The 26,190-nt window shown below is 40.1% G+C and overlaps 1 protein-coding gene across 1 annotated transcript in view; it reads right to left on the bottom strand.

Moving 5' to 3' along the window:
* The window catches only part of hiw (MYC binding protein highwire), an 80,650-nt gene that overhangs the window by 30,811 nt on the left and 23,649 nt on the right, over window positions 1-26,190 (bottom strand). Inside the window, exons 34-38 of the mRNA XM_080162517.1 lie at window positions 25,830-25,957; window positions 25,244-25,349; window positions 24,243-24,356; window positions 6,169-6,363; window positions 1,474-5,287 (exon numbers count right to left, since the gene is read on the bottom strand). Coding sequence (XP_080018643.1) covers window positions 1,474-5,287; window positions 6,169-6,363; window positions 24,243-24,356; window positions 25,244-25,349; window positions 25,830-25,957 — 4,357 coding nt within the window. The remainder of the gene's footprint in view (window positions 1-1,473; window positions 5,288-6,168; window positions 6,364-24,242; window positions 24,357-25,243; window positions 25,350-25,829; window positions 25,958-26,190) is intronic.

Below are 26,190 nucleotides of genomic sequence, written 5' to 3'. Positions count from 1 at the left end.
CCATTTTCCGCCGCCGCCAAAAAATTTTTTTTATTGCATTTCTCGCCGAATTAGGCAATTTGGAATCATTTGAGACCATGTTATTTTTTTCAAAAATGTTTCCCCTTATAACCAACCCTGCGGGGGGACTTAGTCATTTTTTTTCAAATTCTCGTTTATCAAGGTATATCTTAAATTCAGTGCCTCTCCTAAGCTTTTAAAGATATTGAGACAAAACCTTTTGAGGTAGATCAGTAAAAAATATTTGAATAAAAAATGGCGGCGGTACCGCCGCTCCCGCCGTCCAGCGCCATTTTCCGCCGCCGCCAAAATTTTTTTTATTGCATTTCTCGCCGAATTAGGCAATTTGGAATCATTTGAGACCATATTATTTTTTTCAAAAATTTTTCCCCTTACAAGCCGTCCTGTGGGCGGCGGAAAATGGCGGTGGATGGCGGGAGCGGCGGTATCGCCGCCATTTTTTATTCAAATATTTTTTTGCTGATCTACCTCAAAAGATTTTGTTTCAATATCTTTAAAAGCTTAGGAGAGGCACTGAATTTAAGATATACCTTAATAAACGAGAATTTGAAAAAAAAGTCCCCCTGCAGGGTTGGTTATAAGGGGAAAATTTTTTGAAAAAAATAACATGGTCTCAAATGATTCCAAATTGACTAATTCGGCGAGAAATGCAATAAAAAAAATTTTGGCGGCGGCGGCGGAAAATGGCGGTGGACGGCGGGAGCGGCGGTACCGCCGCCATTTTTTATTCAAATATTTTTTACTGATTTACCTCAAAAGGTTTTGTCTCAATATCTTTAAAAGCTTAGGAGAGGCACTGAATTTAAGATATACCTTAATAAACGAGAATTTGAAAAAAAAGTCCCCCTGCAGGGTTGGTTATAAGGGGAAAAATTTTTGAAAAAAATAACATGGTCTCAAATGATTCCAAATTGCCTAATTCGGCGAGAAATGCAATAAAAAAATTTTTTTTGGCGGCGGCGGAAAATGGTGGCGAACGGCGGGAGCGGCGGACCCGCCGCCGTTTTTTTTGAAAGATACCTCTAGTTGGGGTAATTAGTGACCCAGCCCAAAAGATTTCACCCAATTATCTCTAAAACTAAGGGAGTAGCACCCAAAATAAAATTGCTGGTATGTCGTGGCACGAGTCACCACATTTCCCCCCCCCCCCCTTTTATCGTTCTACTACTATTTTTAAGCCTTAAAACTCACACCTTTACAGGTTTTTAGCGCAACCTACTCCTTCCTTTAAGAAAGCACTACTTTAGAAAATTGAAATATATAAAAAAAACGAAGTAGTTGGAATAAGATTTCCTTTGATTTAAAATATTCATTCTCTAAAACTTTAAAATATATTGATTTTGTTGCAAAAAATACTTTAATAGTTTAGGAATCTTATTTGAAAAAGAGCGGCTGCAAATAGCTGGACAGTATATACAATGTTTTAAAATGAGTTTACACATAAAATTGTACCTGGTACATATTCAGATTTAGTTTCCTCCAACTCCGGAATGGGTAATTGCTGTTGATGTTGTTGATTAACAACCTGCTCATTCATATTTCTATTAGCATTACCACCTGTTACCTTACTTGTAGCGCCCACCACTCCTCCACCATCAAAATAATTCAGATATGCTGTTGATAATACTTTATCAAAGTGATTTAGATATGCAGTTGACAAAACTTCAACAGAATGGCGCTGCTTTACTTTTTCCTCAACATCAACTTTGCCATCTTTGTCTTTGGTTGTTGATGATCCTTCCTTTCCAACACTTGGATTGAATTTAAGGAATGATGCACAGGCCATAGCATCTTGTACAATTCCAGAATGCCAGATAAATGCAGCAAAAACTGATCTTATGCTTTCAGCAACTGATGGACTCATTGCTTCAATAATGGGGCCAGTTGAAATTTCATTTGAATGTATATCCTTTGAATGTGTCTCAAGTTCAGGTGTTACTGGTTGAGCTTGAGTTGAAGTAGGAGCTATTGGCTGGGTAATTACAGTTGCAGGGCCCTGAGAGGAACTTGTTGATGGTTTATCAATACTTTTCGATGGGTCAGGATTATCTATGGAAATTGCAGATACTTGAATATTTGCAGGTTCTTTAATTGATTCTGTTTTTCCTGGACTTGATGTTCTACTCTTTGTTTGTCCTATTGAACTTACAAGTTCAAATTTTAAAGATGCTGGTGACATAGATCCATCCTTTCTGCTTGATAAAGAGACATCTCTAGTAACACCAGGTGATGTTGAAAGTATTGACATATCTCTTGTCAAACTTGATATCATGTCAGATGTATCTGAGGTCATGGAAGTTTGGCTATTCAAGCTTTGTGCTCCAATTTCATCAATGCTTTCACAGCTACCACTTACACTAATTGATGCATTATTAACACCTCTTAATCTCTTTCCTATACCAATTGGCATTGGGCTTGAGCTGCGTGACCTACTGAAGGCAAGTTGACTTACAGGTCCTGCAGGGCTGACTGATCTAGACTTTCTTGGTGTACCTGGTGTGCTTGGAGGTGTAACTCCATTTCCATTTGCTCTGCTTGCTCCAATAACCTTGACAAGTTCCTTTACTGATACACCTTGCAATTCTGGTGGTATATCTTTATTGATTGGAAAAGCTTTCTTTGCTGTTGTCAGAGATGTTGTAGCTGGTGGAACTTCTATGGATGGAGCTAATGATGAAGCAGGAGAGGATCTTCTTGCAGGAGAAGAACTGCCTGACCCACCAGCAACCCCTGATCCTCCACGAGTTGATGTTGAATCATCTGATTTAAACCATTTCTGGAAGAAAGATTTTCTTTCAACAGTCCCAGATCTACTTCTTGGTGTTGGTGGGGTTGGAGGAGCTCCTGATTTACTACTTGATGAACCAAGACTTTGAAAACTTTGTCTTGGAGAACTAGATGTACTACTGCCAGCAGGTTTTGGTAAGCTCTTTCTTCTACTTGGAGATGGACTTCCATCACTGCTCTTTGCTATAGAGCTTGTCATAGATGTGTCAAATGGAGAAAATGGTGTAGTTGGTACTGGTGGAAGTTGAGGTAAACCAGGGCCCCATACATATTTCATATCATCACTTATGCCAAATGGTGATAAGAATGAGTTTGATTTAGACTTGAAGTTTCCTAATATATTTGGCCATCTTTGTTCCTGTATTTCTGCTTCTGATTGTAGATATTGTATATCCGTATTGGATACAGCTAAACTCCAGAGGTCACCATCCACCATTCCAAAACAGTATTTCTCAGCTGAATCTCTTTCAATTTTTACCCAACATTCACCTGATGGCGTATCTTTAACATCATAAACCATAATATTATCACCTAGCGATAAAATACCAATAGGTACAGCATTTAGGCTAGGAGCACATCTAATATTATGGCCAGAGTTTCCACATTTTACAACAGTATACATTCCAGGTCCTTTTTTTGTTGGTGTTGTCTTTTGTGGAGGATTAAAACTCTTTAATGCAGGCTTGTTTATATGTTCTGGCTTTTTTTTTTGAAGGATCAATTTTGATTTAGTTGATGGTTGCTCAACTACTGGTTTCATCAATTGTTTGTCATAATGTTTGTTGTATTGCAAACACCATCCTTCAGAATAGGAGTTGGAACAATAAGAGTTAAGCACATCTGACCCAAGTCTAACCCATATTCCGTCACTGTTTGTAAGTTCATCAACAATAGACACAATACCATCTACTGGAATAATTCCAATTTGTTCTGATTGTAGAGTGGGGTGGAGTCTAATTCTAAGTCCAGCACTAGGTTTGGCAATAAATTGTCTTAACCTGGCAATTTCATTATTTGGGAATATTTTCTGGTTGTTTTGTGAAGGTGGCATCTTTCCTTGAGGGTCCTCTAAAATTTCTACTTTATGAGAGCCAGGAAGATCACAACCATCAAGAGAAACATGGATCTTATACCAGCCAATATTGCTTGGTGTCCAGTTAGCACTGTAGGTTCCATCACCATTGGGTCTGACTAACATATTCTCTGATTGTCTTTGTAACTTTGGTGATGCCCATCTTAACTCTTCAAAGGAGTAATTTTCATATGCTTTGCTAACAGTAATGGCATGATAAAACATCTTTTCTCTAACAGTCACTTCATATTTAGTGTCTAGATTTGGTGGTGGATGTCCCCCAAATGTCATTCCATCCGGCATTAGAGCTTCATTTAATTTCAAAGGTCCAACACTTGAGTTTAATTCATCAATTGGGATAGCTTTCACTTCAACCTTCATGTTAGGGGCATTGGCAATATTTCCATATTGATCTCTAGTAATAACTGTGACAATAGTTGGCCAAGAGCATCTCATTTCATCCGTTTTGAAAGATACAGAACATTTGGATGGTAAGATGTGAGATTCAGGCTGAAGCCATGAGGCTAGACGACCTCCAGCAGTTCCTGTAGCACACTGAACAAAATCTTTTAGGAACATCTTTTCACACGATTGTGAGACTAAAGGTAAGTCACCAGTTAAAGCTTGTTGAATAGATGGCATTTCATCAATACCAAATCCTTTAGCAAGCAGCGTCGGGAAAGTATTGTAGAGATCCTGTGCTGTTGATTCAAAACTATTAACTTCTTCAATGCCTTCTGTATTTGAGGGAAGCTTAAGGCATTTATTCATAAGACTTGATGCACAAAGTCCTCCAAGGTAAGCCAATTCATGTTCAATACTTTTTAATCCTTCTTGAGTTCCATCTTGAACTTCATAACCAGCAACAAGACATTTAAATCCATAGTTGGAAGCTTTATTATCTCCCTTAACATAGTCACTGGCGGTTTCCAGAGAGAAAAGAACTTCATTGCCTGGCAGAACTACACTTTGAGATGGCCAGCCTTTATTTCCACTAAACTTTGTTAATACATGACTGTATTTTTGTGATTTAACGCTGGTACCAACCTGACTTGTGACAAGAGGACTTGTTAAATTTTTAGGCCTTTGAGAAAATGGATTTCTAATGTAAACTTGCAGAGAATCTTCTGGTTGTGCAGTACAACAAGCAGGATCAAATTCAATAGCCATCCATTTTACTGATGATGGAAAGACAATCCTGTAGTTGAAAATTCCAGCAGGTTTGTAGGGATGATCACTTTCTACCCAGGCATAATGTGGTGTGGGCTGTTCTTGTTTCCCCTCTAGTTGATATTCTGGGTTGGCTTTTACTAACTCTGTATTCAACTGTGCTACTTTAGGCAAAAGATCTTGGATGAGTGAGATCACTTGTACAGCAGCAGATGGATTACTGCATGCCAAACCTGATGAAAAAAGCTTTTAAAAATTAATACTTATAAAATAATTTGCTTATAACCTAACTTTATACAATAGGTAAAGGGGACTAAGTACGAAGGAGACCAAGTGATGTTAAGCACATGCCAGTGCTAATAAAAGGCAACATTTTGATTGTTAAAATGACGATAAATTTTGAAAATGTATGACGACACAGAAACTTAGAAGTAAGCTTTTATGAATTTTATGAATATCTTACAAAAAGGGGTGGTAAATAATATTAATGTTAACAGTTTGATTAATGTACTTTTTTGTTATAGATGAATGATGATTTTTTGTTGTGTTATTTTATTTTGCACTTTGAACTCATCAAAACATTTGATGATATTTCGCAAACAAGAATAGTTTTATGAAAACAGAAGCCTTTTTGAAAAGAAAAAAAGTACTGTTCTTTTGTGTAAAGACATACGAACCTTACAAATAGAAATTATATTGAAATCTAAAATTAACTCAAAAAATATTATTAAAAACTAACCAAAGGAAGTCTGGATAAAAAGCCTTAGTGTCTTATATTGATTTGGATCGGTTAGAGGGTATTAAAACTAAAAAACGTTAGAAAAAATCACAAAACCTCTTGTGTGTATTACAGAAAAGTGTAACCAAAAAACATACAAACATATGAACAGACATACCGACGGCCGGACAGACAAACTTTTTGGAGCCCATCATATTAGATGTCCCAAAGACCATACAAATGACGAGAAAGCATTGAATTTTTTTTTAATTGGTGGAAGAAGTAAAAAATAGATGCATTATTTTCAAAAAGGTATAAAAATACTTAACATTCAAAGTTTTTTTCATACTAACCATGATGAAACTTATTTAAAATTTCAATTTAAAGCTTATTTTCCTGAGATGCTAGCCATGATGTGGGGTAAAAGAACAGTAAATACAGGAGCAGAATTAAGAATATCATATTCTCTGCCCTCAATAGCTTGAGAAGCGAGGCTCAGTAGGCTTGAGATTCTCTCTGCAACTTTTACAGTAATCGACAATGCGGATTTGTGAGAAATCACGTGAGCAATGTTGACCGTTGAACTACTGATTGCCTGAGAAAAATTAGCTTTTTTGAAACATATGTCGTCGTCCTATGAACTATTGAAAGGGACACAGAATCATATATATATATATATATTTAAAACTACTAGTCCCTGCGGAGCATATTTTCAAGAGAGGTACTCTATTAAATATTACCGAATAGGATCTAATTATCTAATTACACAAGTTATTGCTGTTTAAGAAATCTTCGTTTTGCAAACTTTTTATGTCGTTAGAACGTTGATTAACCCCCTAAGTTAAATGGCCTACCAAAAAATATTTTTCTTTTTTGAAAAAAATAATAAAGGGTGGTTCGGGGAGAGGCTAATGAGACAATTTTTAAAACCACACCTAAACACAAAGGAACTTAAGGAACACCGCCGTTTCCTGCTATTTTTTTGCCTTTTCTCGCCCAACTAGACAATTTTGAAGCTAAGAAAATTTTCCCCATAAAATTATCCTTATATTTTCACTAGACACTTCAATATTTCAAACATGTCATTTCTCCACAAAAAAAAAGCTGCAAATTTAGGCGAATTTTGGTTAGAAAAAAAGTTTATATTAAAATGAGTTAAAAGCTAAAATTGTCAAAGGGGACTATGCACGAACGAGAGCAGGTGATTCTAAGCATCTTCCATCAGTAATTCTAAATGTTTTTTGTTTTGTTTGTGAATATGTTAGGTTCTAGTACCAGCAACTACCGGCTAGAACCGTTTGAAAACGTTTTGGTGCGGAAAAGAGTATTATGTAAAGATAGGTTTCGTGATGGATTTCCGTGAAAATAGTCAAAAATGGTGGGATGGTTTAAATGTTTTTTTTAATACAAAGGCCTATCTTTCCAGTTATATCCTTATAATAAAGTAACAGGATGTTTGTCTGTGTGTCTGTGTGTTTGTGTGTTTGTACCGAAGGATCTCGCTAACCGCTGAACCGATCGGGTTCTCCTTAACAGGGTAGATTCTCATATGTCCCGGGAAGGTTTATAACTATTTTGGGGGAGGGTACCACCACCCTCCCAAGAGAAATGACAAAAAAATCAAAATTTTAAAAAACGTTTAGGAGACTTCAACGTCAAATGAAGAGGTATCGTACGTAAAAAATTATAGTAGAGACTTTATCAAACAAAAACATTTAAAGTGCCACTAGAGGCCTCTAGGGGCGTAGCCGCTAGTCCTTATAATAAAGTAACAGGATGTTTGTATGTTTGTACCAAAGGATCTTGCTAACCGCTGAACCGATTGGGTTCTCCTTAACAGGGTAGCTTCTCATAGGTCCCGGGAAGGTTTATAACTATTTTCTTTGGGGGTGGGACACCCCCAACCCCCCCTCCGAAAAATTTTTTAAAAAACCTTTTTAACTAAATTTAAAAATAAGGGGGTGGGGGGCTACCCCCCCCCCCCAAAAAAAAAAAATGTTCGCCCCCCCCCAAAAAATTTTTTTTTTACTTTTTCTTACAAAATATAAAATAAAAAATTCAATTATTAAATTCGACTCTCTCCTCCTCAAGTGCCCCTAGAGGCCTCTAGGGGCCTAGCCGCTAGTCTTTTTATAATGTAAAAAATACAGTCAAAAACATAAATACCTACTTCAAAATTCTTTTAATAGTTTAAATCTTTTTACTAAAGGGGTAGTTTCACGAAATGCATTTAAACTTAATTTAGTGAACCGCATATTTTTTCTTAGTTAATGGGGTAAACTACATTTAAATAGCATATATTTGAAATAAACTCAATTTTCTACCACGTAGTTTTTAAAATATCAAGACCTGAAAATTGTCTTTTTGTGATATAGGCTGTAGCAGATCGGACGTAATAGATAGCTTTTTTAAAAACTATTAAAGCCCGCCTCGAGCGGTGTGGCGGCACTTCACGTTGGAATGGTAACGTTGTGGCTGAAGCGATCCAAGAGCGAAGCAACTCGTTCCCTTCGTTTGTACGTCTCCGCTAAGTTAAATAACGAATACTACACGCAAGTACCCACAGGGGATTTTATATGTTTCTGGATAATTAATTGCAGCTATGATTAGCTGCCCACAAATTGGAGTTGATACTCTACTAACAACTGTTTGTGCGGAACTGATGTATTTTCAATAGACAAGTATAGTTTACACAAAATTAATGAATACATATTATATCAATATACATATAGGAAAATTACAGAGAGTATTGAAGTATTGAGGGGGCGTTTCTGATCATACAGGGATGGCAAGGGATACACGTAGGTCTGCGTAGGGTATATCAGCAGGCCGGAGTGTATGTTGAGTTTCCCGTTTAGTCACGTTCAGTTGTGCATGGAAAATCTCCGTGATGCATTGAGGATGCCAAATCCCTGGATAACTGGAGCTCTCTTCTACAAAAGTACATAAGTTAAATATCGCCTAAAACCTACACGCGTAGATGATAGAAAGGTCAAATATACATATAAATGCGGAGCATTATATGTATATCGATTTCTTGGAAAAATATGGCCTCATATGAGATATCACAAGATTATCAAGATTTTAACAGAATATAATAAGTACAAATGTTTCATAATTAAAACTCGAGATCCGTCATTTGTGGGCTTAAAAATTCAAATAAAAGAAAAATCAATAGAGAAAAATTAACGCTTTAAAATGGTACTAATTTCATAAAAATCTGTCCACTCGTTTAGGATCACGAAAATGCCATTCTGCTTATTTTACAAGTATCTCAAGTAAGACCCACTACATTTTCTCCCCTTTTTATCTGGCGAACAGACGTGCCAGATAACATAACGCTCAAATTGGCAAAGACAATAGACTGGTCGGCCAATATTACCTATTGCGATGTCATGGTATTAAGGTTGATAGCCTAGATGTTTTAGTCGCAGTGTTGTATGATGGCAAGGATGCAGGATCTAACATGATGGGCTGTATCTCTGTCATCTGGATCTTCGGGGTTGATGTCGTTGGTAATAGCGACGTTGTCTCTGCGGTTGTCGTAGGTTCTCGCCTCTCAGGTCTGGTGTCGGCCTTCTTCTTTCTCATAAGCTTCTGGTAGGAATGCTTGTTATAAAGATAAAGGTGAGCAATTAAGGCGATGGCGGCTCCAGGTCCTACACGTAGAAATGTGAGGATAATGCATATCAGATCAGTAATAAATTTTAGCCCTAGGATGACCAGGCATGCGAATGCCATTAGGTCGCCATATTCATGGAGCCAGCTCTTGACGCTGCTCCACAAATCAAGTTTGCGTTCCATGTCCGGCACTAGGTTCTCAAGGGTATACAGGGGTAAGTTGTTGGTGGAAAGCTGGTTACAATTTCCATCTCCGATGCAGAGTCCGTAGGTGATCTCCTTCAGGCTTGCCTCGGTGTAGGAAGGGAAGGTGAGGGTGTGTAACCATTCAGCTCTCTCTCTCTCCGTGTAGATTCCTCCATGGCTGAAATCCGTCCAGTTAACTAGAGGGGTGTCGATGGTCATTTCCATGGGGGCCTGAGTCTTGATGATGGCGGGAGTCAGCTGAATCCAGCCTTCTTTAGACTTGACAGTTAGGGGGAAAGTTGCTGAACACGTTACCCTTGTAGAATGCAACTTATAATGTTTAGTTGCAGCATCTGCATAACCATCAGGATCCAAAGGTATATCTTGATAGCAATTGATGTCGTCTTTGATCTTCTGAGTCCTCTTGGTGCACTGGAAGGTCATCAACAGGTCTCCCTTCAAGAGTCCGTAAGTCTGCTCGTGTAGCAGCACTGGTTGGTCTGACTTTCCATGGTAATGGGTTTCGCATATGGTCTTCCGTAGTGTTACATCTAGTTGGCTGAAGGTCTGGCGCATACTGTAGGCTAAATAATTTAAATGTACTGCAGCTTGAAGGTTCACATCTATCTGTCCGGGGTCGATGGTGGCGAGTCTGCTGAGTTCGCTGGTCTTGCCCAGGTAGATGCCGTCGTGGTCCGTGGTGATGACATTAAAGGGGCAATGCATTAATTTCATTGCGCCTGTAGTGTTTAGTAAAACTTGCTGCTGGTGGTCCACTAGGTAGGTGTCCATGGTGGTGAGGGGGTTGATGGTGTTGACCATTTGTAGAGTGCAGGAACTGTCGTTGATATTCCAGACGAATGTCGCGGCGCCAGTGATGCACTCCCCTTTATGATATGGACATGGTAGAGATAGATGATCCGTTTCACTCTCTACCTTGTTGTTGCTAACCAGAAAAGTTTCTTCTTTAAGGAGAATCTGGTACTCAGCTAACTTCAGGGTGTTGTAGTGGATGGTGTCGCCCATGCGGATGGTCTGCCCGATGCAGGTGATCTTGTCGTCTTCCATCTTCAGGGATCCTGCCAGGGTTGCCGAAACGTAGGTTGGGCGGTTAAGTTTCACTTTGATAGGGTCACCGTAGCCAGAAATTTGGTATTCCTGCAACAGTGACATGCGGCGGCAATTTTCTGCAGTAATTTCTTCGTGCCTCATAGTTTGGGGTACCTGCTGTAACTTGAGGTGGCCCCAAACTCCGCACTTGAAATGGTACAAGGATACCCTCACTTCGCAGGAGTATCCGTGTACCTTCGTCAGTGTTGGCCTCTGTAGGATTGTGTAGCGCTCCTTCACTGGAACTTCTTGTGTAGGTTCCTCTGCTCTGCATATTGTTTCCTTGTTGAATTTCTTGATGGTGGAAGGGTTTGTGCAATCTACTATATCTATTGAATATGCCTTACTGGTTGGTGCTACCGAAGCCGTTAGCACCGCGATCAGTGGTAGGAAGATTATCGACATGATAAAATTCCACCTCGCGAGTCTCTAGGATCACCGCTTGACACACTCGTTGATTCTTGTTGAACTCCACTGCTTCGGTACTCAAGTTCCAGAAGACTGCTTGTATCTCGCCGGTGTAGTCGCTGTCCACTAATCCTGCCAGTAAAATTACTCCCTCCCGTTCTATGCTTGAACGGCCAAAGAGTTTCAGAAAATATCCGGGGGGTACACGGGTGTGTAGCTTGAGAGGGACGCAAGTCTGTTGCCCAGGGGGAAGGATTGTGTGGGCGGGGCAGTATATGTCATGGCCCGCACTCTCTTTTGTACCCTTGTACGGCAGCTTTGCTCCGCGTTTGACGGGGATTCTGATTGTCCGCGCAAGTGTAGCCACTGCAGGCGGGTCCATATCCTCGTCTGAGCTGTCTAGCACCTCTTTGCTCTCTTCCACTTGCTGTTGCCAAAGTGTCCCACTCCTCTGCTTCTTTCCTCCGGATTTAACCCTCTCCCCTTTTTCGGGTGAGTCCGTGGACGGCTCTTCATTGTCGCTCAGAGCGCGCTTCTCTACCCGGGGTGCGGAAGGGTATGTGTACGTAGCTCGCTCGCGCTCTCTATCTCGGCGCGGTGTCTGCGGGGGCGAGCTTCTTCTCGGGCTTCTCTCTCTATCGGGGGTTCGCTTGGCATCTCTCCGTTGAGTGCCCGAACCGGACGGTTCGCAAGCTTGATCTCTCTCCCTCCCTCTCCTCTCACTCTGTTCTCTGCGCGGTGTGCGCTGCATCGTTGGTGATCTGGGCGGTGGTGTATCCGGTAGGGGAAGGTTGAGGGGGTCAATGTTGGGCGGTGGTGGTGGTGCTCCTCCCGGTCTATTGGGGGGTCCTCCCTCATCATCGCTGTCATCCCCATTTGAGAAATCAACTCTTGGATTAGGCGGCTTCGCCTGCCTTTCTGGATTCAAGGGAATTTGCTCCCCTGCCTCATCTCCGTCTTCTTCAAATGGTTCTGGGGGAGAAGTTGGGTCTCCATCTGTCATTGCTGGGGGGTAATATGGTTTTAACCGACCAACATGTACAACCAAGTCCTCCTTCTCTCCCGCTGGTATTGTCTGAATCTTGTATAAAACGTCGGCACACTTCTCGGTAATTAAGTATGGTCCACTCCAATGTTTGGTCATCTTCTTCTTTGCTTTACCATGGTTGGGTGCCAAATAAAAAACTTTGTCGCCTACTCGAAATTCGCGACTGCCGTGATACTGCAAAGCATTTCTTCGAATGGTGCTTGCTTGACTCTTCGCCATGGCTTCATACATGGTCGTATATCTGTCCAATAAATTTCTCACGGCTGTGGGAATATCCTTGTCATCGTCAGGGTTGGGTAACCGCAAAATCAAATCCGCGGGTAGAGTAGCCTCTCTACCCTGGAAGGCAAGAAAGGGGGTCACGCCGGTGCTGCTGTGGATCCTCGTGTTGTACGCCAGGACAACTCCAGGTAAGTACTCTGGCCATAGAGTCTCCCGTCCTTGGATCACGGTTCTCAGCGTCTCTTCCATGGTCCGGTGCCACCTCTCTATAAGGTTGCTCTGGGGGTTCGCCACGGGGCCTAGCTCGTGCTTAACACCGAGCTTCTGCAAGAGTTTCTTCATGATGGTATTGCAGAACTCTTTTCCCTGATCACTGTGGAATGCCTGCGGGCATCCAAAGGTACAAATGAACTTGTCCATAATCGTCGTGGCGACCTCGTCGGCGGTCTTCTGTCTCAAGGGGTACGCCTGAACGAAGCGTGACCATCCGTCCTGTAAGGTCAGGATAAAATTGTATCCTTCTGTAGTTGTGTCGAACTTGCCCACCACATCCATATAAACTGTCTGGAGCGGGTACCCGTTTTGAATGGGTACGTGCGCTCCTATCTTGATGTTGGCCTTGATGTTCTTCTGGACGCAGTCATGACAGACGGCGATCCTCAGGCGGATGTCTGCTTGATGTCCCACATAATAAAAATTCCTCAAAAACTTCGATATGGTGGAGTGCATGCCAAAATGCGCTCCTGTGGTAGTTCTGTGGCAGTGAGTGAACACCTCTTCTCTCAGGGACAAGGGGACCATGATTCTGCGTCGCTTCCCCGTGAAAGTGTTGATCTCCTGCTCAATGACTCCATCTTCTGCAATGCGCAGAGTGTCGAAAATCTCAGCCAGCCGGTGCACGTCCCTACTCTCTCCACGCAGGGTTGCCTTGTCTGGTGCACGCCGGTCAACGCCTATCCATCTACGAACCTTTTCCAAAATAGGGTCGTCTAACTGATGCCGGTACACTCTATCTCTGTACCGTTCTCGGCGGTCAGGAAGCTCGTCAGCAGGATCATCCACAGCTCCGACGTACTCTTCCTGCTCAGCCTCTTCCTCGGCTGTGGGGTCTGGCATGTCAGCATCGGTACGCCGGCTTAACGCGTCGGCGTTGGTATTGAGTCTCCCCGGCCGATGAACCACACGGAATTCGTAACCAGCCAGCTCCTCAGTCCACCTGGCCATCATGCCAGTGTTCTTCTTCAGTGACTTCAACTGCTTGAGGGCGCTGTTATCCGTATTAATTTGGAACGGCTTGAAGCTCAGGATTGTCCGAAACTTTCTGATGCCATAAATAACTGCGGAGGCTTCTCCTTTCCATGAGGGATATCGCTGTTCCGCGCCAGTCGTCTTACGTCCCATGGCGGCGATCAACCTTTCGGCGCCATTCTGAACCTGACTCAGGATCGCACTGATTGCTCTTCCGGAGTAGTCGGTGGTCAGTTGAAATGGGGTATCCGCTTCAAAATCAGGCACAGCGCGGATGGGGGCATTCTGGAACTTGTCCTTCAACTGCTGGAACTGCTCATCCATCCCTGGGGTCCACTCTAGCTTCGTGGCTTTCTTCTGTGCATTCATCTCACACGTCAAGTCGGCGTACTCCGGTATGAAGGTCCGGTAGTACCCGTAAAAACCAAGGACACTATTCAACTCGGCGACAGTTGAGGGCGGCGGCCAGTTCTTGATACGCTCCACATACTCTGGCACCATACCGATACCCTCGTGACTTAGCATGTGGCCAAGATACTGGATCTTCTTCTGGAACAGCTTGCTCTTCTTAGCCTTCAGCTTGATTCCAGCCTTGCAATGTGCCTCAAAAACCTGTCGCATCTGTGGTACATGATCCGCAACTCTCAGGTTGTATGATATTACGTCATCGAGGTAGCATTGCGCTACCTCGCTCCCCAGCGGGTTCATTGCGGTGCTGATGAATCTGCTGTATACCGCTGGTGCTGTGCTGATGCCGAAGGGCATGCGGCGGAATTGCCACAAACCCGTTGGCGTGGCAAAAGCCGTCAGCTCCCTGGATGCTGGATCGATGGAGATGTTGAAGTAGGCGGCTGTGGCATCTAACGTTGAGTAAACACGATGTCCTCCTGCGCGGTCCAATAGCGTCTGTATCCTCGGCAGCGGGTAACTATCTTGCTCTAAGCAACTGTTTAACCTGCGGAAGTCCACTGCCCATCTGATCTTTCCATCCTTCTTGCGCACGGGAACAAGGGGGCTCGCCCATGGCGATGAACTCGGCTCAATCACTCCTTGGTTGAGCCAGTCGGCCATCTGTGCCTCCAGATCCTTCAACATCTTAGGGTTCAGTTCCCTGTATCTCTGCCTGATGGGCTCCGTCCCTGGCTTGAGCTTCAACTTCATAGTTACCAGGTCTGTGTGCCCAGGGGCCTCTCGACTGAATATGTCTCTGTATTCGTAAATGAGCTCCTTGACTTGCTTCTTGACATCGGGGTGCTCGTTCAGTAGCTCGTTGTCCTCCATCTCCAGGTCCTCCCAAACTTCCTTGAATGTGGGGTTCTCCATCTGCTCCTTCGTCATGGGCTTGGTGGCGTCGCTCGTCTTGTTCTCGGACATTGACTGAATAACTTCATGGGGCTCTCTCAACACCAAGCTTTCGGTGTTGATCACCATACTGCTGTCCTCACAAATCTCGGCGGTGAACACACACCCGGCCGATGCAATGCACGGCGCCTCCTGCAAGTTGACGACAGGGATGCGGACTATCCCATTCTGCTGGGCTCTGTATACTCCTTCCAACACACGCACTGGACTATCATCTAAAACGGTCTCTTCTACCATGACAATCGCTTGCGGTCGGAGTTCTCGGCTAGGAAGAAAATTCACGACAGACACTGACTCTGGCGCGAGAATCCTAGTCGCTTGGACGGACAAACGGACAGGACGCGGCCGCTTACCTACTGCGACGGTTTTCAAACGAACGGCCGGCCCTTGGGAATTACGAAGCGGTCCCTTGACATTACGTGTCCAAACGTTTTTGCGCTCAAAATCTGCTTTTGCTTTGTGCTTAAAAGAAAGTTGCGCAACATATGATTCGACGGAATCTGGTTTAAGTGCTAAAAACTCACGTGAATGGTGCACATTACCATTCGCAAAATTATCTTCTGCTTTACATAAATCTTTAAAAGTGGGCGTACAGACATTTACAGCATTACTATAGCTACTTATTTCTGCATTCAGCTCCTCGAAGGCTCGTAATGAAACACTTATCTGAGGGTTGGGGGGCGAGTGCTCCCCCGGCGGTTTTCCAGACCGCTCTTCGTCTTCTGAGGTACTTGGAACCTCGTAGTCGATGGACTGCACAAGCGGGACTCTCGTCTGCTTCACGACCAACGCCGCCTGCACCGGTGATGAGTAATCTAGAACTCCACGAATCTCCTCGACCCACTTGCACCCAAGATTGATGGGGGTGCGAAGCTCAGGTATAACCAAGGCCTCTCGAATGTAGCTAGGACAGTCGTCTCCCAAGATAACGCTGATGTTGTAAACACGGCCGATGACGTCCATATCGCCGCCATTCGCCGCTGTTCCCACTGATAACTCGCAAGGAACGATCGGCAACTGTAGTTTCCGGGCTAACTCCTCATTTACGGCGACTCCTTCGTGCAACTTGTTACCGGTATCGATGAGACCATAGGTCCGCACAGTCGGTCCATTTGCACGCAGGCTGATCTTAACCATGGCCCGGGCGCCTCTCCGTCCTTGCATCTGATTGAGGGTGGTAGGGTCTACAGCTGCTGAGGGACTCCGACCTACCGACGGGAGCCCTCTCTCACATTTTTTGAAGTCTTGCTTCTGTGGCCAACTGCTTCCAGACAGTTGACATCTCCGTAGAACTGCGCCTGGTCATCGTCTCCTACGCCACTGTCCGCGTCTCCAGGTTCGTTGGTACGCATCTCTCGCACGGCGTGCCGGCCACGATCTTGATATTGTCGGCCGCGTCCGCCGCTGTTGGCGTTCTTCTCCTGGTTCCTCTTGCGCACGTTCGCCAGCTTGTCCTCAGGAATAGTACACGTCTTCTGCCAATGGCCAGGCGTGCCACACCTCCGACAGTTGCCTTTCGGTTTGTCTTTGGTGGCACCGCCCGTACCCTTACTCGCTTGCTGTTTCTTCTTAGGGCAATTACGCGAATAATGGCCTGTCTGGTTACAATTGTAGCACTTGACGCTACTGGTTCCATCTCCGACAGCGTTGACCTCCATATCCTCGGTGCCGTCGTTGCGATAGATGACACGGTTGGACGTGGCGAGGCCATCCATGGAGGTATCTTCAGCATCTCCATGGTGAATAAGTTGGCGCTGCGTGGCAATCTCGTTCATAATAACGTTCCGTAGGACACCCATGCTGGTAATACTAGGTAGCTGACAGAAAACTCTTTTTCGTACCTCTCGATGGCGTAAACCAAGGGTTACCTCTTTTCGGAATTGGCCTGGATCACGGTTGTCTGGGGAGTAGGCCTTCAACCACATCTGCTCTTTCTTGGCAAGGTACGTCTGCGGAATCTCGTTCTTGCCCTGCGACAACTGCTTATACGCGTCCTTGTTGATGTCTGAATCTGATGGTGCTAGGAATATGGCGTCCAGCCTATCCATTACCTGCTCAAGGGTGAGCGCATCTTGGTTGTCAGCGACTTCTCGGGCCATCTGGAACGCTTCTCCGTCGAGACTCTGGATGTATTGGCCTTTCCTGCCCTCTTGATCCGATGGGTGATGACGGGCAATTCTAAACGCATTGGCCATCTTGGTCTTGTGGCCATCCCAATCTTCTCCGGCACGGTTGCAAAACCGGGGAAAATTCTGCTTGTTAAGCTTCCGACGCTGGTTCTCCAACCAGGTTTCGCCTAGCGCAATGAGTTGAGCGTTCTCATTCGGCGCTCCTGCTGCCTGTGCCTCTTGAATAGCACGCTGCAAATTCAACTGCTCTAGATCAGCGGCCTGTTGAGCTTGCGCCATCTTTGAAACTTAACGAAATTTCTTCAAAATTTAAGGAAAATTTTACCAAGTTGATGTCCCAGACGTCAGAATGGCTCCACACTGGTCTCCAAACACAGGGGTTTTCGTCCTTTCTGATCTCAGTTCTCATAAAACTCGTCTGGATGTACACAATCGTCCGAAATTACCGTAGTTCCTCTGGGTAATTTCCTCGTAAATCTCCTGTTGAGCACTGCGGTTTATCCAAGCACAGCTGCCACCAGTTTGACTGTAGCAGATCGGACGTAATAGATAGCTTTTTTAAAAACTATTAAAGCCCGCCTCGAGCGGTGTGGCGGCACTTCACGTTGGAATGGTAACGTTGTGGCTGAAGCGATCCAAGAGCGAAGCAACTCGTTCCCTTCGTTTGTACGTCTCCGCTAAGTTAAATAACGAATACTACACGCAAGTACCCACAGGGGATTTTATATGTTTCTGGATAATTAATTGCAGCTATGATTAGCTGCCCACAAATTGGAGTTGATACTCTACTAACAACTGTTTGTGCGGAACTGATGTATTTTCAATAGACAAGTATAGTTTACACAAAATTAATGAATACATATTATATCAATATACATATAGGAAAATTACAGAGAGTATTGAAGTATTGAGGGGGCGTTTCTGATCATACAGGGATGGCAAGGGATACACGTAGGTCTGCGTAGGGTATATCAGCAGGCCGGAGTGTATGTTGAGTTTCCCGTTTAGTCACGTTCAGTTGTGCATGGAAAATCTCCGTGATGCATTGAGGATGCCAAATCCCTGGATAACTGGAGCTCTCTTCTACAAAAGTACATAAGTTAAATATCGCCTAAAACCTACACGCGTAGATGATAGAAAGGTCAAATATACATATAAATGCGGAGCATTATATGTATATCGATTTCTTGGAAAAATATGGCCTCATATGAGATATCACAAGATTATCAAGATTTTAACAGAATATAATAAGTACAAATGTTTCATAATTAAAACTCGAGATCCGTCATTTGTGGGCTTAAAAATTCAAATAAAAGAAAAATCAATAGAGAAAAATTAACGCTTTAAAATGGTACTAATTTCATAAAAATCTGTCCACTCGTTTAGGATCACGAAAATGCCATTCTGCTTATTTTACAAGTATCTCAAGTAAGACCCACTACATAGGCAATTTAAAAAGACGATTTTCAAGTCTTGATATTTCAAAAACTATGTGGTAGAAAATTGAAATTTTTTCAAATATATGCCTTATAAATGTAATTTAACCATTTAACTAGGATAAAATATGCGGTTCACTAAATTAAGTTCAAATGCATTTTGTGAAACTACCCCTTTATACTAAATTAGAATACTTTAATTTGGATATTATTAAAAAAAACCAAAAAAATTATTTAAAAAACCAAAAAAACCTGGTTATTAATAAAAACCAATAAAAACCGGTTTAAACCAAATAAACCACACTGGTTTGATCTTTTTTAAAAAAAACCTGTTTTTTTTCCCATCTCTGTTTCAGAGTCCCTGGATGTCTAGATAACTAGCTATCTATGATGAAGGAAGGTAACAAAAATTAAAAAAACACCCATTTTTTACAATTTTTAAAATTAATTTTTTCATCAATCTTACATCCAACCTATACATTTTATACACCAAAATGATCGTTTATTCATGTAAAAATCGCACATAATGCTATTTTGGCCAAAACTCTAATTTTACAGGGTGTCCAACAAAAAGTGTATTTTGGATATCTAGTGTAATACCAAACATACCTGTCCGAAAAAAAATCATTTTTTTTTGCTCAAATCCTGTGTTTTATCTGTGGGCAAGAATATGACTGCCCCTTTTTATTCGGTCTCCCTTGCCCCCACCTCCCTTCTCCCTGTCTGCTACATTCAAAACTAACACAACGAGTAGTTATTTCCCTTGCCCCACACCTTCTTTCTTCCCGTCTACTACATTCAAAACTAACACAACGAGTAGTTATTTCCCTTGCTCCCACCTTCTTTCTCCCCATCTACTATATTAAAAACAAACACAACGAGTAGCGGCATTACATGCGCTAGTACCCAAACTCAGTCAGAAACTGCTAAAATTCTGCACATTCCCTATAAGCCAGTACCCAAAGTCTGAGACTCCTAAAAATTGAATATTTGATCCATTGTCCCCTCCCTTACTCCCTGCTTTGGAACTCCTGTAAATGTGATTGTTGCGTCTGTAGAGCTAAAACTTGGTCCAAATTGGCTACTTTAAAAAATTACTTTAATATGTGTCTTAGTATGTTTGGCCATAGTGTTTGCTGACCAGATCAATAGGTATTTTCCTATTTAAAAAATTTTTTTCTTTCTATTTTTAAGTTACTTAAAAATGTCATATAGATACAGATTTTGACTAATAACAATAATATTTGCCTATTTTACAAATCTTTACACTTTTGGGACACCCTGTGCATGTTTTTAAAAAATGATGGTTTTGCCCCTTTTTGAGGGGAAGGAGTCGTTTTAGGGCCATAGACTATCTCTTTACTTTTGTAGAACTTTGCATGGCACATTAATTTTGTATATCCAACCGATTTTTGTCAAAAGGAATTTCAAATGCACATGATTTATGTTTCTTTTATTACTTATGTTATAGCAATTATTTTATATTATATTTACTTTATTTTCTTGTTTTAACAATTGAAATCACTGTGGGCTACAATTGAATCAAGACAAAAGTAAGTGCCGAGCCCTGGGACCTATGTAGGGTGAAAATATACATAAATCCTTGATGATTCCATGTGGAGACAAAATATTTTAGCGGAGTCTTTTGGTTTTTTTTTCAATTTTAAGTTCTGAAAAAAAATTGAAAAAAATATGAAAATCTTGAATAAAAAACAAACAAAAATTGATTTGTAATATTTTTTTTTATTCAAAGATACAAACAACTTATATAAATACTATAAGCTTTAGAAAAATAACAATTTTCAAATTTAGACTTTCAATATAAAGATTTGTAGAAAAAACCTAACAACAAATTCTAACATATTTCTGATCAACATAGCAATAAAACGTCTTTTGCAAAATCTTTATCATCAAATATAAATAGCACTTACTAAAGACTTTTTTTTCATTTAAACTTATACTTTTCACATTATTTAACTTTAAAGATTGATTTTTTAAAAAAGAAAGGTTGCGTGATTTTTTTATTCATAATTAATTGCCTAATTTTGAGATTCAGATAAAAAACTTTACTACTTTATATTAATGGATACTCTACTAGCAGCGGCTACGCCTCTAGAGGCATATGAGGCCCTTGGGTTGGGGGGGAAGTCGAACCCCCCTTACAATTACAGTTTTTTTTAATAAATAAGTCAAAAACATTTATTTTGGAGAGTTAATTCTCTTGGGATAGTGGTGGTACCCTTCCCAAAATAGTTATAAACCTTACCAGGACATATAAGAAGCTACCATGTAAAGGAGAACCATATTGGTTCAGTGGTTAGTGAGATCCCTTGGTGCACAAAGACTCACATAGAACGTGTTACTTTATTATAAAGATACATATATACACAGAAACTCTACAATCAGAGTATGTCTGTTTGTTCATCCGTCTGTATAAAAACAATACAGAATATATTTATTTTGCTATAGCGGCTACGCCCTTAGAGGCCTTTAGGGGCACTTAAGAGGTGAAGAAGGGGTTGAATTCAACAACTACATTTTTATTTTAGGCTTAAAAAGAAAAAGGTTTTTTTGTGTGTTGTGGTCCTTTTTTAAGGGGCGATTTCTCTTCTCTTTCTCAAAAAAAGTTATAAACCTTCCAAGGACCAATGAGAAGCTACATAGTAAAGTAAAAAAAAAACCATATCAGTTCTTGAGCATCAGAAAGATGGACAAACAGACATCAATCTATATATTTTGTATCATAAATAGTGCTTTAAAGCAGGGAGAGAAATATCATCTGGAAAAAAAAATTTTTCCTATCGTATAAAAGTTATATCCCTGTATAAAAAAGATAGGATGTCCGTGTGTTTTTTCTGTCTGTGCCTGAAGTTCTTGCTAACCGCTGGACCAATTTGGTTCTTCTTTATTGACCTATCTTTTAGACTGATATAGGATCAACATATTAAGGAGTAGTTTAGTGTCTATTAATCCTTATATAAAAGTAACAGTTTCTGTGTCTGTCTGTTTGTGTGTGTGTGTGTGAGGGTGTCTGTCGGTACCAAAGATTCTTTGTAACCGCTTAACTGATATAGTTCTTCTTGTTTTAAGTTTTTCATGGTCCTGAGAAGTTTTGAGTTTAGAAAAAATTAGTTCCTACCCAACATTTAAAAAAAAACTTTTTCTTTTGCATACTAAAACTGAAAGTAGGGGGGGTCAACTTCCCCCCACTTATCAAGGGCCCCTAGATGCCTCTAGGGGCAAAACCGCTAGTGATAAAATAATTTTTATCTTGAATTATGATTAAATTGTTCTTTTTCCATTTAATAAAATATAATTGTAATTATCAACCTCAAAGAATATCCAGAATTAGGTAATTGGATTTAACAAGGGAAAAAGACAACATCCATAATTAGTGAAGCTCTTAAGTTTAAAAGAATACAAATAAAGAAAATAGCAAGTGTAACATACAGATACAAAAATATATTAATCAGAGCGAGATGGGACAATGGGCTGTTTATTAGACTAGTCCCCATAGTTTGATATAGGAATTTGTTATTCGTTGGCTTAACTACTTAGGGGACCTGTTGCAATTTTTGTTTGGTTGGATTATTAAATTAAGTGCCCAACATTTCAACCATTAACTGAAACATACAGAAGGGTTATTCATGTATCATATTTGGGAATGTAAATCAATTTAGCGGTCATTGTCTTATCCCTTTAGATCCCTGAATAGTAATTAACAATGATCAATGGTTCTTTTTTTTCTATGTAGCTTCTCATTGGTTCTTGGAAGGTTTATAACTTATTTTGGGAGGGTACCTCCACCATCCTAGGAAAAATCAACCCCTAAAAAAGGACCCCATTTCACACACAAAAAAATAACTTTTTCTTTTTAAGTCTAAAATAAAAATCTAGTTGTAGAATTCAACCACTTCTTCCCCTCTCAAGTGCCCCTAAAGGCCTCTAGGGGCGTAGCCGCTAGTACCAAATAAATACGTTCTGTAATGTTTTTATACAGACGGATGAACAAACATACATACTCTGATTGTAGAGTTTCTGTGTATATATGTATCTTTATAATAAAGTAACACGTTCTATGTGAGTCTTTGTGCACCAAGGGATCTCACTAACCACTGAACCAATATGGTTCTCTTTTACATGGTAGCTTCTTATATGTCCTGGTAAGGTTTATTACTATTTTGGGGAAGGGTACCATCACTATCCCAAGAGAATCAACTCTCCAAAATAAATGTTTTTAACTTTTTCATTAAAAAAAAATGTAATTATAAGGGGGGGTTCGTCTTCCCCCCCAACCTAAGAGTCCCTATATGCCTCTAGAGGCGTAGCCGCTGCTAGTAGAGTATCCAATGATATAAAGCAGTAAGGTTTTTTATCTGAATCTCAAAATTAGGCAATTAATTATGAATAAAAAAATCACGCAACCTTTCTTTTTTTTAAAATCAATCTTTAAAGTTAATTAATGTGAAAAGTATAAGTTTAAATGAAAAAAAGTCTTTAGTAAGTGCTATTTATATTTGATGATAAAGATTTTGCAAAAGACGTTTTATTGCTATGTTGATCAGAAATATGTTAGAATTTGTTGTTAGGTTTTTTCTACAAATCTTTATATTGAAAGTCTAAATTTGAAAATTGTAATTTTTTTAAAGCTTATAGTTTTTATATAAGTTGTTTGTATCTTTGAATAAAAAAAAATATTAAAAATTATTTTTTGTTTGTTTTTTATTAAAGATTTTCATATTTTACTCAATTTTTTTTTCAGAACTTTAAATTGAAAAAAAACCAAAAGACCCCGCTAAAATATTTTGTCTCCACCTGGAATCATCTTGGATTTATGTATATTTTCACCCTACATAGGTCCCAGGGCTCGGCACTTACTTTTGTCTTGATTCAATTGTAGCCCACAGTGAAATCCATCTCGACGAAAAACGGTTAGCTGCACAAAAATTTTACTTCATATGAAATTTAGTAAAATAAAAGTATTTCAAAGTGATCTTGATAAATCAACGTCTTTTTACCAAAAATGCCCATTAAATCCTCGGGAACGGCAAAAAACGTCAAAAATTACGCCCTTTGGCGGTGAATAACGGCAAAACAATCATTTTTTAAAAACATGCACAGGGTGTCCCAAAAGTGTGATAATTTGTAAAATGGGCAAATATTATTGTTATTAGTCAAAATCTGAAGTGTATATATATTACAGTTTTAAGTAACTTTAACTTTTAAGTAAAATTTTTAAAAAATGTGCGCTTTTTACATGAATAAACGATCATTTTGGTGTATAAAATGTATAGGTTGGATGTAAGATTGATGAAAAAATTAATTTTTAAAATTGTGAAAAAATGGGTGTTTTTTTGATTTTTGTTACCTACTACCTTCTTTGATAGCTAGATATCTAGACATCCAGGGACTCTGAAACTTTTTTTTGGCCATCCAGCATCCTTGAATCACCTAACGGACCAAAATATAGAGTATTAACAAAATCGGAGAGGTAGTGCAGAAAAGTGGTACACTTGGCAAATAATGCACCAACTATATTAAACATAACCTTAGTATATTCATAAAAAAAACATTTAGAATCACTACTGGAAGGTGCTTAGAATCACTTGCTCTCGTTCGTGCTTAGTCCCCTTTGGGGAGAAAAATTTTAAAAATCGGAGAGAGCAACTAACCTAATCGTAACAAACAAATTCGAAATTTTTACCTGTTCATCTGTTGATGAAGTATAAATAATCTGAGGTATTTGTCCTCTGCCCTGGTTCGTACCATTGAAACTCAAAGAACAAGATGTAAACGTGAATGTAGTTCCATCTGATCCCTAAAATACATATATATTATATCATTAAGTAAAAATATTGGGATGACTGTCCGTGTGTTTGTAGCGAAAAATCTCACTAGCCACTAGACCCATCACTCAACAGTGAAGCTTCTTAAAAACACAGGGAAAGTTTTAAAATATTTTAAGGGTGAGTAACTGCCCCCAAAACATTATTTTCCTTTATAAAGCTACAAGAGATATTTGTTACATAACTGTTATGCACGGATAATTACAAACAAAGTAAAAGACAATTATATTAACAATGTTACGTTAAAATAAAACTTTTGGGTACATATTTCTTAAAGCAAAATAAAGTGTCAAATGATAGTCTTTTAAGTCAGCTTACACCAAACACGAAATTAATTCTAAAAAAGTCACGAAACCTATGCGTGATTTTCAGCTATTATTTTAGATTTATTTCGCTTGTTGGTTATACCTTATTCCTGCTTCTAAGTTCTATTGCCTATGTATTATAAGGGGGGAGGCGGATGTGCCACTTTTTGAAACCAAAACTAAAAGTCAACAAAGGAACTCATCTAAAAAAAGTTACAGGTCTGAGATTTTGCATGACAGTTGCTTTATAGGGGTACAATATGGAACTGTGAAGAAACGGCGGCGCAACTGCCGAAAGCCGCCGTTTCCCGCCGATTTTTTTTTTGCCTTTTCTCGGCGGTTTTCGGCGGTTGCGCCGCCTTTTCTTCACAGTTCCATATTAAGCAACTGCCATGCAAAATATCAGACCTGTAACTCTTTTTTTAGTTGAGTTCCTTTGACTTTTAGTTTTGGTTTCAAAAAGTGGCACATCCGCCTCCCCCCTTTGTAATTGTATAACATAAACTTGAGTTATACAGATGCCCTGTCTCTAAAAATCCATTAAATTGACCTACCTTGACAGAAGCAAGACCACCATCTCCGTTTGATGTAGTACCTCCGTGATTCTTGAGACGCAGGGCATATTTGGTATGTGGGCTGATCATCACTGGCTTGTCAAATCTAAAACAATATACTTTTTGTATGGTTTCATAAACATGAAAGATCATGATGCCTATAATGGAAATTGGGTAAAAGTTCATGTTCCTTGTAAAAAAAGTGAACTTAAAGCAGTACAATAAATTTAAAAATAGACAATGGATGAAATTACTATATTTAGAAATATCAAAATCAAATTCATTCTGGATTAATTTTCGACAAAAACAAGAAAAATAATAACTTTTGGAAATGAAAATAAATTACCTACTTAACTTTAGAATAAATATAATAAAAAGGGGATGGAACAGAAACAGACCTGCAATTCTGGGATAGCTATAAGCGCATCACGTAAACTAACGAACGGACAGACAGCAAAACTTTTTAGAGACTACCATTTAAGATTTCCCAAAGACCATACAAATGACAATAAATAATTTTTTTTTTTGAATTGATGGAAGTGAACACTAGAAGCCTTTTTTCAAAAAAGTATAACAAGTATATCACCTAACAGCAAAAAGATCATTGGAGCACTCCTCAGCAGAGAAAGATCCTTGTGCAACCTCTAAAGGTGTCCAGCCCTGACCTCCATCTGGAGTCCAACCTTGCCCTTTACCTCCATCCTTTTCTCTCTCCTGTGCACATAAGGAAAAAAATAAGAAGTTGAAACATCCTGTCCTCGATCAAGAGTTTATTTGCATTTTAAAATACTCTACCAATTTATGAATTCATAGTTAAAATTGTTCTACATAAATATTTTTTTGAACTAATAAAAAAGGAAATCCCATTATTGACTAAACTATCATTCAAAGCTTCAAGTTACATAAATCTTTCAAAGACCAAATGATTATTTTCAACACCAAGCTAC

The sequence above is a fragment of the Acartia tonsa genome, chromosome 5, assembly GCF_053477335.1.
Source record: "Acartia tonsa isolate MP-2025a chromosome 5, ASM5347733v1, whole genome shotgun sequence".
In the NCBI taxonomy this organism is placed as follows: Eukaryota; Metazoa; Arthropoda; class Copepoda; order Calanoida; family Acartiidae; genus Acartia; species Acartia tonsa.
This window is presented reverse-complemented; position numbering and strand designations above follow the sequence as displayed.